This window comes from Tachysurus vachellii, chromosome 11, assembly GCF_030014155.1.
Source record: "Tachysurus vachellii isolate PV-2020 chromosome 11, HZAU_Pvac_v1, whole genome shotgun sequence".
Classification (NCBI taxonomy): domain Eukaryota; kingdom Metazoa; phylum Chordata; class Actinopteri; order Siluriformes; family Bagridae; genus Tachysurus; species Tachysurus vachellii.
The window spans coordinates 18,564,078-18,577,394 of record NC_083470.1 but is presented as its reverse complement, the minus strand read 5'-3'; the positions used below and the strand labels follow the sequence as shown (position 1 = coordinate 18,577,394).

At 37.3% G+C, this 13,317-nt stretch overlaps 1 protein-coding gene across 1 annotated transcript in view; it reads right to left on the bottom strand.

Annotated features, from left to right (window-relative positions):
* Nucleotides 1-13,317, bottom strand: part of LOC132854024 (ERC protein 2) — a 197,144-nt gene that overhangs the window by 90,950 nt on the left and 92,877 nt on the right. The window contains exons 12-13 of the mRNA XM_060882141.1: nucleotides 10,084-10,230; nucleotides 5,550-5,710 (exon numbers count right to left, since the gene is read on the bottom strand). Of these exons, the coding sequence (XP_060738124.1) occupies nucleotides 5,550-5,710; nucleotides 10,084-10,230 (308 nt within the window). The remainder of the gene's footprint in view (nucleotides 1-5,549; nucleotides 5,711-10,083; nucleotides 10,231-13,317) is intronic.

Genomic DNA, 13,317 nt, shown 5'->3' with positions numbered 1-13,317 from the left:
GTGTTTTCTGTGTTTAACCTTAGTTATTTTTCTACTTTAAATGGCCAAGTTCAAACAAAATTTCTAACAAAATTCTATGCAGAAAACCAGGATGATTGTCATAATTCTTGGTCTGGTGGAATACACAAAGAGTATAAAAAATGATCTTTCACACATACAGCTAGCTTTCCAGAATCCATACTTCCCAAACTATTACTGAACATTTTTTGTTTTTGTTTGTACAAAGGTGCTTTTAAGCCTTTTACATTGATTACATTAACTCTGGTTCAGGTATCGAGAACTTTGGTATGCGAGAACTTAGGCAGGTTGAGAATGCAGCTGCATTTTGTATCATTTGCATAGGACACATTGTGTTCATAGGAAGACCTGCCAACAGTGAATTGCAGTCGTCTCTTCTTAAGATGACAAGAGACTAAACAAGCACCTGAGCAGCCTGAGTGAACAAAAATGGCCAAATCCTTCTAATGTTGTATAAAAGGAACCGACATGAGCGTTAGCAACATGAGAGGAACGCTGACAGTTGATTGTCCATGGTTACCCCAAGGTAGAGAGCTGTGACTGATGGGGAGATCAGATCATTGTGCAAGGATATTGCAAGATCATGACCTGGGGAAGAATCACCTGGGATGATCAGCAGTTCAGTTTTGCTAGGATTGAGCTTTAACTGATGAGCCATTATCCAAGATGATATGTCTGCCAGACATGCTGAGATCTGAACAGAAGCTGTGGTATCTGAAGGTAGGAAGGAGAAGATAAGTTGAGTATCATCATCATAGCAGTGGCAAAGCCCGTGTAAGGAAATAACTTTACTAAGAGAGTGATTATACAAGGAGAAAAAGAGAGGACCAAGTACTGAGCCCTGTGGAACACCAGTGGAGAGTCTGTGTGGAGCAGATGTCACTCCCCTCCATGTTACCTGATATGACCGACCTACCAGGTAGGAAGCAAACCATTCCCATGCTGAGCTGCAAATTTCAAGACTCCTGAGGGTGGACAAGAGAGTCTTGTGGTCGACCGTATCAAACGCTGCTGAAAGGTCAAGGGAGATGAGGACAGATGACAGCTTGGCTGATCTAGCACCATGTAGTTTCTCAGAGACCTCCAAAAGGTCTGTCTCTGTCAAATGTGCTACTTTAAAGCCAGACTGGTTGGGATCTTGGAGGTTGTTCTGTGAGAGACAGACAGACAGTTGATTATAGACAATGCGTTCAAGAATTTTTGAAAGAAAAGACAGAAGTGATACCAATCTGTAGTTATTGATGTCTGATGGATCCAGAGTAGGTTTTTCTGGATAGCAATAACCCTTGCTCTCTTAAAGGTAGTTGGTACATGACCAGATGTTAGGGATCCATTGATGATTGTGGTGATGAATGGCAGAAGGAGTGGATCCAATGGGCAGGTGGTAGGATTGCAAGACCAGATGAGTTGTAAGAGTAAGTAAGTACCAACATTCAACAATTTAAATTGGAAGTACAGTCTATACAGAATATAACATGTACCATTACGGTACAGAATATAACATGTACCAGCAGCTTTCTTGCATGTTTCTCATTGACCATGAATTAAGGACCCCTAACACATTCCATCAAATACACGCGTTCATCAAGTTCAGCCAGCTAACAGCATCTTGGATTCCAGAGGTTAGAGAGGTTAGAGGCAGTATCTGTCATATTGGTAGGGATCTTATCCTGAGGAGAGAACTGAAAACCACCTCATGACAACTCGATGCACATTAGAGAGTTTCAAAGGAAACTATCCCATTTGTCTTGCACCATATCCTAGAGACCTCAGAAACATCAACATGACCAATATGACTTAAAAACAGAGCACACAAGATAATATATGTAGAAAGTAATTAAGATGGGGGGGCACAGTGGCTTAGTGGTTAGCACGTTCGCCTCACACCTCTAGGGTCGGGGTTCGATTCCCGCCTCCACCTTGTGTGTGTGGAGTTTGCATCCGGTTTCCTCCCCCGGTCCAAAGACATGCATGGTAGGTTGATTGGCATCTCTGGAAAATTGTCCTTAGTGTGTGATTGCGTGCGTGCGTGAGTGAATGAGTGTGTGTGTGCCCTGCGATGGGTTGGCATTCCATCCAGGGTGTATCCTGCCTTGATGCCAATGACGCCTGAGATAGGCACAGGCTCCCTGTGACCCGAGGTAGTTCGGATAAGCGGTAGAAGATGAATGAATGAATAATTAAGATGAATGGACAAAAGGTAATTCAATGAAGGAGAGCTTGACCAAAGATGATTAGTGAGAATTGGAGCTCCCAAAAGATAGGACATAAACTATTATTATAATGATTGCCATAACAATGATTGTCAACCATACTAGTTTGGAATTGTAGCCAAGTATCCATAGTAGTTCTACTAGTAGTGTCAGTACAAGCACCGAAATGTTTTACAAAATGTTTTTTTAGGAAGCTTGGATAGGATAATAAGAACTGTGTGTGTGTTTGTCTAAGGGAGAGAGAAGTTTGATATATAAAGAATGATTACAGGTGGCTTGGCAATGCAGAGCTGCTTACTACAATGTCAAACAGAGCTGCAGAAATATTTTACATTTCAAAAAGCATGAGAGAAGACTGACTGTGTGCCAGGATTTTTAGGTTTCTTGAATATATTTGTGTGTATACCTTTTGCACAATATTACATTTGTGTTAAATGTATAGTTCATGTTTAAACAGGTCTTAAGATCTGCCTCCATAACATTGCGATGAAGTACTTGACTAAGATCAACTACTTGATCAAATAATTGAACAAAAATTCCAGGCTAAATACACATAGACCCCCACACACAGACACACAGATAACATGGCTCAACTGCCCTCCCCTTGGGAGTCAGGGGAGAGTCATGTGACCTGTTGGCGGCCTTTTCCAGCTGTAATTCTCCCAGACTTCTTTGCTTTCAGCTAAAAGGGCTGTAAGGCCAAAACTGCTTTTGGGATCGAAGCACTCACTCAAATTAGTGTCTCAATCCTCAGAAAATCTATCCAAATACCACAACCTTAAACACTGTCGTACTGTTCAAGGAATATGAGAGAGAGTGAGAGAGAGAAAGAGAGAGAGAGAGAGAGAGAGAGAGAGAGAGAGAGAGAGAGAGAGAGAGAAAGAGAGAGAGAGAGAGAAATCAGGAGAGAGGGCACGGTTGGAGACAAGGGCGCCCTTGGCTTTGCCATCTGAATCCACTTACATGTAAATTGGTTGTCTATCTGAATTAAGGGGAGCTTTGTGAGGGCAGCTCCACTAGCCTGTCACTCAAAGGAGAGCATGCTCTCTCCTTAAGTCAAACTCTCTGTAAGGTTAGCATAATTACTTATGTTACTTATGTTATTAAAATACAGAAGAAAGAAGAACGGGAAATAGATCACAGAAATTATATTGAATTCTTAAAAAAAGAAAGATTTACAAATATACCTGGATAAACATGTATATTAAATAGAGTTTAACCCTCAGTGTTCTGTTTGGAGTCTATATGAATCCAGAGCCTCTTTAAAACCTCTTTTTCCTGGTATTACATGATTTATCTTAATTACATAAGGTTTTTTCAAAAATGTCTTTTTAACTAAATGGTAATATTTTTGACATCCACTATGACATGACTACACATGTGATGTTTATGGTCATATCAACCACACTAATAATTGTTATTGAGAGCAAAGGATTTTCACATGCTTTGAATATTTGGAAGGTGCAATTTCTTAATACAAAACTCTCTCTCTCTCTCTCTCTCTCTCTCTCTCACTCTCTCACACACACACACACACTCACAGACACACATCTACATGATCTCTGTCACACATGTGCAGACATATACCCCACACACAATTACATTTCTGGACTCAAGAAAAAGGAAATTCAAAAACTGACAAAAGATGTCTTAAATGTCACAAATATTTGTATACAGCACACACCCAAAAAAATATGTTCCTCTTGCATCTGAAGTTAGTCATTTTTGGTTTTCACCATTAGAAGAATTTCCAGAGCATTTTTTTTTGTGTATTATATTGTACATATGAATATAGAGGATAGATTAAAAGATTACCCTCTCAAACAAACAAAAAAATCCTAATAATTACCAATAAATTAATGTGTCTACCTGCATGTTTTGGTGGAAACTAGTGAACCCAGAGGTTCTGTACAGTTCCACTCAAGATAAGGTTCAAACTCAAGATCCTGGAGCTGTGCTGTGGCAATTCTTCCCACAATGCCTCCAAGCCACCTATCAGTTCATGATTATTTTTAAGTAGTACATGCACACAGAAAGATTATACATATATTTGAAGACATATGTAGCCAAACACATTTGCATGCTGTAAATAGATGGACCCAATTAAGTTGGATCTCATGATCCCATTAAGATGCAAAGAATAATAATTATTAAATTTTATGGTTAAGGACTATGTGCTATGTTTTTAATCATCCTTTAATTCTGGTGTTTGATCACCCTTTAGTGCTTCTCAAGAGGAACTCTTCAAAATCAACAATCCTGGCTACTGAATATATACTCACCTTCTGTACATTGGGGAAAAAGAGGGTGGAATGAATGGTCTGTAGAACTGAGTGTTCATAGGTGCCAGTTGAGGATATTATTATTTAAAGGACCTTATCCTTTAAAAGGAATTACCACCCTGAACACCTGAAACCAAGAGGCTGTGGCTGCCCAGTCATTTGGTCTTCTTTAACCTCAGTAGAGGCTCCTGGGAAGAGGGCGTATTTAACAAGCTCCATTTCCAAAATTCCTTTCATGTGTAAGCATTAGCAGTGGCATCATCTATCTGGGTCTGTCATTGATGTTTCTGTTGGTTAGTCATAGTTGTGTTTTCCCATTATCCTGTGTGTTTTATAGACCTCTGCTTGAGTCTCTTTCAGTGTCCTGCAGTGTTGTTTGTTATAAAAGCTACTTATTTTTTAAAACTATATTAAAATAATTCCACCCACAATTGCTCCCTTGTGTTAGACACTGTAACACAGTCTGTAGATGTAGTCCTAGACATTCTAAAGTCTCTGATATAATGTTGTAAATTGTAACAATGCAGCTCTGGACTGAATAATCTAAAACTGGAATATGAGGTGCCTGTATGACAGACACCCTGCACAATGTAAGGCTAATAATAAACAGATTAAAAACAGAGTAAACAGGTTGTTATTTAGAAAAGAAAACTACAGCATATATTCACTGATACGGTGATGTTACGGTGATGGGTGACATGGGTGTAATGATCAGTACCACAATATCACTTTTCATTTCCAAATTTCCATGTAGACAAGCTGCTTTTTCTGAATTAATTCAGAGGAATGGCTGTTTATAATATCTATAAGGTTAGGGAAAACTTTTATTAAGTAGCCTAGTACACATTCCACAACATCAGATGTAAATATAAATAGTTAAAAAGCATGTTTTATCATTCATTAAAAAAAAAATTATTTGTAGTCACTGAAAAATTGTTATATATTGAAGAATAAATCACTTAAAGCCGTCCTGTGTTGTATGCCATCACCACCCTGGTGAGGAATATTTTCCTATCACAGAACTTTATATACTCACTTCATTTCAAGTATTTCCTCCAGTTGTTTTCGACGTTCCTGCCTCATGCTGCTCAGGTGAGTTTCTCTCTCAGCAAGAGAATTTTGGGTGGAGGACAGCTGCTGTTTTGTCACATCCAGCTCTTGTCTTGTCTTCTCCAATGCAGCCATCAGGTCTTCCAGCTGGAATAAAATATGAATGAAAGAGAAACACACACACATATAACACATGAAGCAAACACATATACTATATATTCCTAAAGTATATAGCCAATTGTATGCATTTTTTGTATGTAATACAGCTATATAGAGTGTTGTTTTCTTTGTTGTTGAATGTAATACAATGCAATATTAAGTTAGAAATGAAAAATAAAAGACTAATATGATGATATTTGCATGTACATATGGCACACAAAATCTAATGTGATTCTAGTATACTTTAATTTATTTCAGCACGAATAATCCTAGTGGTACTTATCACATTAATCGCTGTAAATACACTTTAATTAAAAATACCGCTTACACCCTGCATGAGCAGCTCTCATATAATTGTCCGTAGTTACATCTGAGTTCTGTACACTATTATGATTTGTTTCTTGTTCTTTCTCCTTTGTAATCGCTTTTAACAATGGACATTGGCATAAAGCAGCATTACAGGCAGGCAATTTTACACAAAACCAGTTATACTGAAATCCACTGAAAAATTTATATCCATTTTGTAGGCTCACAAGTGCCAAAGCGTGTTGTTTGGGCGTAAAAGGTCATGGGCCACATCCTCTTCACGTGAGCAAATGACTTCCAGGATAAGATGTATATGTATTAAAGGATAAGGAAAAAGGGTGGAATTAATAAATTAAAACGACAATAAAGATTTGCAGCTGCAGACACAGAGTTTTCACACTTGTTTTCTTTTTTCTGCTTAGTGCATTGTTCAAGTGGTGTCACTTAGCCAAGTTCCTCATTTTAAAATAAGATTTATTAATCGGATTTGCATTGAATTTGTAATTGTGAATATTCAAATATTTTCTAGAATTAATTATTAACTGTAATTAAACTAATAGGAAATGTATGTACAAAAAGTGGTAAAAAAAGACCAAAAGAACAAATCATTGTTCTGTGTGTTGAGACCATAAGGTTAAATACATTTTAAATCCTGATGTGTAAAGTATTGCTTATATGCACCTGGTTTTATACAAACCTGTACATCTGATATCCAAAATGGATAAACACCAGAGATGCACAAACATGTACACGTGACCCTTGGTATGATAAGCAAATCCTGTTAACCTCTGTGTATATAAATCACTGAAAGAAGGCTTTGGTTCACACACACACACACACGTACACATACACACACACACACACACACACACACACACACACACACACACACACACACACACACACCACCCTCCTCCCCACACACATATCAGCTGCTTTGCAAGAACATTATTAATAATGAATACAACATGATTTAGTCAAATGAGGGCTTTGGGGATGTAAGATGTTAAGCCTCTTAGCGCCTTTAGCCTGTGTATGTGCTAATATGGTTCAGATTTAAATTTTTTCTAGAGTAACTTGGTTCTAATCCATCACCCAGTCCTATGTACCCCATTAAATTTTTTCCCATTTAAAAAACCTCAATTTTTCATTTTAACCATGCAGCTCATCATGTATGTACACATCACTGGAAAAAAGGGGAATACTAGGAAGGGGAAAAATGTTGTACAGCCAGCTCTTTTTAGGTTAGTCAAGTCTTTAGAGAAGTGGCTCTCCTTTATGGAATGGTTTATATTTTACACTGGGATTCTTTGAAAAGGCTAAATTTTGACTCAGGAACTATGGGAAAGCTGTCTCAAAAGAAATAACAGGCCAAACCTAACCTCTCTTTATCAAACCAACCTTTTTCTCTCTAAACACCATAGTATCCATTTCTGTCTCTTCTTTACGCTTCTCCTTTTCTAAATCTGATTTAAAACGTTTTTTTTCCCTTAAAGTCTTTTATTTAATTGATCTTGTAAATTATAGTGTCTTTTATTTTAGTTACAAAATTGTTTAAATGTAAACAAAGTAAAGGATTTATGTAGCAAGTTGGTGAGGATAAACTTTGAAACAGTCTATTTGACAGAAGTACTCGGCCCAACATAAGCTTAAGCCAGACTGGAAAAACATTACAGAGTTATGATTGGCCAGTGGCTCCTAACTGTGCACTTGCTGTCTTATTTTGATCTTTTTGGATTTCATGTGCAGGAATGAGCAGCTGGGATGTATGGGTGCTCCAATTACTTCCTCCTTCTACTCTCTCTCTCTCTCTCTCTCTCTCTCTTGCTGTATCTTTTCTTACTAACTTTCCCACACACACATATTTAATCCCACCTAGTATTAACATCCTACAGTCAGACCGGTACAGTCACAGAATAGAAAAATAAAGGTTTCACATAAGTATAATTAGGAGATTTTGTTTGTTTGAACAAATTTAATGTAATTAATTAGTATGTGCATTTAATATTACAGCTGTGCAAGGCATGCTTGTGAATCTGAGAGGCTAAAAGTGAGGTTACTCCAGTTCATTGGCATGCATTTTTATGAGTGGAAAGAGTAGAGAAGACAGGAAGCTTGATTCATCTAAAATGATCAGCACTCATTTTAAGGTTAAGCAAAAATTTCAGACTTCGCCAATGTACTCTCAGCTCATCCGGAAGGCCTTTGGTGCTGAAAGAAAGAAAGTGGGCAGTAAATGGAGCAAATGCACTCAATGGTATAATGTAGGGGAGGACACAAGTAATATTATTAATGCATAATACTCGTAAGAAAAACAAAAGCCAGTTGGAGCCAAAGAGTGCACTGAACACATGAGAGAGAGACTGTGTGACATGTTCAGCTGAAACAGAGTAAAAGAAACAAGTTACTTGTGTGGGAGAGGTCAGTAACAGTAGGAAGATAAGAAGTTTCACAAGAATTCAACATTTGTTGGCTGGTTTTAAATACCTGCAGATGCACTTATGTACTCCTTAAACTTTAAGCACTAGTCTGCTGCTTACAATTTATAGTAATTCCTGAATAATAGGCTGTAAGATAAATAACTAAATAATAAACATGGACTTTAAGGGTTTTGTATGATTTACAACGAATGTGTATATCATTCTGGTTGATTGGCATTTGTCAAAATAGTGTATGGTCAATTGCTTTGTAAAGTGCTGAGAAAGAAAAAGTAATATTGTGGATGTACACTCATCAATCCGAGATTCCATTAAGAAATTTTAATGCTGGCCAACGTGTCCAGGAAAGATAATGTTTAGAGGACAAACTGGAAAAAAATCTTTTTGTCTCATTTCAGTGCGTATTTTGCACTGTAATGATTTTGGACTATGAAAACTATATGTAATATAAAAAACAAAACAAAAAAACAATCAAGTCTCTGTAGGTCAAACTCACAGTGTCTCCCGGTCTTAACATTGAGTGTGCCCTGTAAGGGCTGACATTTTCATATTGTTATATTCTTTGGTAAAGCCATTGGTTTATCCTGAAGTTCTTCCTTTTATTCTTTTAACTTAGAGTGTAAGCAGTTTGCTCTTTTAGTTCAGGTTTAGTTCAAAATCTTTGCTATCACATGGTTGTTCTCCTCATCCCTCTAGTAGCTGGCTAGGATTTTGAAAATAACTGAAAGGTATGAGCTTGACTTTGTTGAGTATCAAAGATGCAACAGTGTATTAAGATTCAGTAGTGAGCCAGTCAGAAAAATAATGTCCCCAACAGAGACTTTATTTATGTTTGTGATTGCAAACATACTCTGTTTAACATATGTTGGTCAAAACTAATCAACTACTTTAATGTTCACACCTGCTCATTAATGCAAATATCTAATGCAGATACAGGTAAAGAGCTTCAGTTAATTTTCATGTCAAACATCAGAATTGGGGAAAACTTAATCACGGCGATTTTGACAGTGGTGATGCCAGACAGGCTGCTAGGAATATTTGCTGATCTCCATTAAAAAATCCTCTCCTCAAACATAATGTTGTGGAATACAAATAACATTCACTGAGCAGCAGTTCTGCAAGTAGATAACTCAAGTTATCACTCTTTCAACTGTGGTTAGCAACAAAGAATTGCAAAATGCCCAATAATTCAAGCTTTGAGGTGGATGGTTTACAACAGAAAACAACCAGATTGAGTTCCACTCCTGTCAGATAAGATCAGGAATCCGAGGGTACATATTTGACATCACATTGATTTATTTCCTGTATCTGCATAATTTTATGCATTTCACTGCTGAATCATGATTGGCTCATGAACAGGTGTCTTGGTGTTCATAATAAAGTGGTCAGTGTGTGTGTGTGTGTGTGTGTGTGTGTGTGTGTGTGTGTGTGTGTGTGAATGTGGAGTAACTGGCAGTTTATCTATACATTCTAAGACACTTTCTTAGATAATGCATGCTAGATGGTGATTATTTGGGATCTGTGCTAATCTAATATGAAACCTTTGTCCACCTCCTAAAGCTCTTGCCTTTCTAATTGCCTTGCTTAATTCTGTGGTGCAGCTGCATGTATATGTACCTGTCTCTGTGCTAGAGCATGTGCCTGCTCCTCCTGAACCCACAAAGCCTCTCTATGAGTAGAGGTGGTCATGCTTTCTCGCAGAGCTTTCTCCAGCTCTTTGATTTTCTCAGCCGTCTCTTGCGCTGAAGCTTGGGTAACATGAGCCTGGATTAAAAAAGTAAAACATGGTAAAACATTCATCACAAACCAAATCCAAAATCATTCTGGGAACATTTTAGTTTAAGAAACATTATTAGAAAAGAAATTAAAATAACACGTTTCTTGTCATTACAGTGTAACTACATATTTACTAACATGTAACACATGTAACACAACATTCAGTATCACCGAAAGGCAATGGAAGCTTGCTTTGCTTGCAGAGAAAAGAGAATAAAGTCAAGCTAATAAAATCTGATGTCCCTTATAAATTTGCAGTGCTAGAAGGATGAAAGAGCAAAGAAGATGGAAATAGGTAATAAATCATTTAACCAAGAAATAAAGTGAGCTGGATCAACTCTGTGGATAAATAATTATGAAATTGAGTAACATCCGTTGTGCTTTGGGACAAAAATGAGCAGTGATGGATCACAACGATAGACATGAACTTGAAAATGGAAATGCATGAAAAACAGATTCATTATAATGTAACTGCTTATGTCAGATTCTGAGTAAGACATTAGGCATGAGGATTTAATTCAACTGTTAGTTTGTGTGCTATGACTTAGGTTCTAAAATCTTTCTAAATAATAAATACAAAGCTACATGTAGAATTGAATAAAGTTTCTGTCTTTTTAAGCATTTCAATACAATACAATACAAGCATTTACAATAGAAAAGCTTGGGTTGTTTTGTCATGTAGATCTGGTAACTCTGGTCATAACACATAGATTAGTCACATAAAATCACACATAAGTCAAAATCTTCACATCTTACAAAGAAATTCAACACAATAAACATGTTTGACACATTTCCCCATATTTGCCAAATACTTCATATTAATGTTTATGTTCTAACATGATTATTCATTTATTAATAATAGTAAAGTATAATAATAATAATAATAATAATAATAATAATAATAATAATAATAAAGATAATAATAATAAAGATAATAATAATAATAATAATAATAATAATAATAATAATAATAATAATAATAATAACTAGAACGTACATTTCCTGAAGAAAATGTGAATGGTGCTTGCACGTGGCAAATCCCGGAGGCTAGTCAAGACGAGCATGTGAAGTCATCTGAATACTCTTGAGGAAGTTTTCCTCATTGTGCTGAGTGTTTTGATATGTCACATGTCCATGTTGTGCTAATTTTTTATTTTCACGTGACATCACGTGATCTCATCAAAATACACGTGAGGAAGTTCCCCTCATTGTTGTGAGTGTTTTGATATGTCACATGTTCATGTTGTAAAAAGTTTTTTGATTTTGCATATTTTGGGGGTGGGTCCGCGGCACAACCGGAAGGCCAGTCGGTACACCAATTTAAAAGTTTGTTCAGAGTATCACCTTAAAGGAGCTGGCTGAGTTTGGTGTAGATAGTTCGAAAGCTTGCCGAGTTATAAACCTCCAAAGTTTATAATGGGAGTCTATGCGGAAAAAGGCCAATTTGAGACCCGGTACCGGACGTACCGGTACTCGGATCGCTTAGAAAAGTCACAGCACACCTCTCCTCAATGAGCCGGTCGATTTGACACGTCATTCATGGGTCTAGGACAAAAGCTGCGGGACCCTTTAGTGACTGTTGAAACAAATTAGCTTGAGATGCTTCCGAGTTTACGCAGATCACCTGGTTGAGAATTAGCAAGAATATTTCATGATGGCATTGTGCCCACTAGTGTCCTAAATGTGATTTTTGTTTACTGCTTTAAAATGATAAGTCATAAGATGATGTTTAATTCATTTGTATTCTTCTACATCACTCATAACATTTGAATGTCTATGCCAGAATCGTTTTTTTATTTACCATCATCTCAGTCAGTTTCCTCATTCTATCTCTAAACAATGTGAAGAATTTTGGGTGCATTTATTTATCTACAATATGAACATTGTGTGTCCATTGTGTGTATGAATAGTGTATCATGTACAGCAGGTTTCTTTCAGTTCTTTTGAGTTAAAGAGACAAACAATACTGAAGATCTTACTGAAAATTAAGCAATAATGGCAGGTAACTCTGCATGTAATATGTTACAGGCCTTTTTCTTGGTATACTCTCAAGAAGGGAACAATTTTAGTGTCAGAGGATATTTTAAGGGTTTCAAACATAACAGCGCTACAATCTGCAGTACACATTTAAACATGGTCTTTACATGCAGCGTTTGTGTTTCATATGTTACTAGTGCACAATTTATTATGCTACTTCTATTTATTTCTTCAATGAGCTAATGATGAAATACGACACTACAATGCAGCAAGTACGCGCTAGTATGCACTAATACGTCATTACCGGCAAATTAACACTGAAATCTCAAAACCCTCAATAACACACAGACACAAATTTGACCTTCCTCACCATTTGCAGAATTTCTGCACCATTATACTCTTATACATCACAAAGCATGCCTTTCAGATGCAGACATGCATACACATATACACTCCATGGTAAAATGCCCAAAAGTGCAACCAAAACAAAAACAGAACTGGAGTACTAGTTTGAGTCCCTGGCGTGGGAGTGACACAGTCAGGTTGTGTGCATCACAAGCCTGGTGCATTGATTAGACTTGACAGCTCGGCTGTAACCTAATGCAGCCGGATCAAAAGAGCAAACAGTAACGCTGGGCCAGTGTAGGAGGGGGCAAAAACCGGAGCCCTTTTGCTAACGCCAAGCACAACCTTCGTGCCTACACCGGTTCAATATGTTCCCTTCACTCTCAGAAAAGGAAGGCAAAGATAATTGTGGCTGGGAAGGTGGGGGGCAGCATTCAGCACCTTAGTCTCTACAGACCTCAGTAATTATGTAATCTGACAATTAGAGTCTAATCGGAGAGTACATAATCAGTTAAATAAACTGCTAGAGAGTGAGAAAATGCTGGTTTTCCTCCAAATATTCAAGGAGATTTTACAGACCTGCTTTTGACACTGACGAAGCTGTCAAAGGGGTCAAAGACTAAATTCCATCACTGTCACTTTTTTATTTGAAATTGAGGGCATGGATTCAACAGTGGACACAGGAAGGCATTCGTCAAGTTGCCTTAATTGACTTTTGCCTTGTATTCCGTTTCTGTCCAATGAAATACTTGT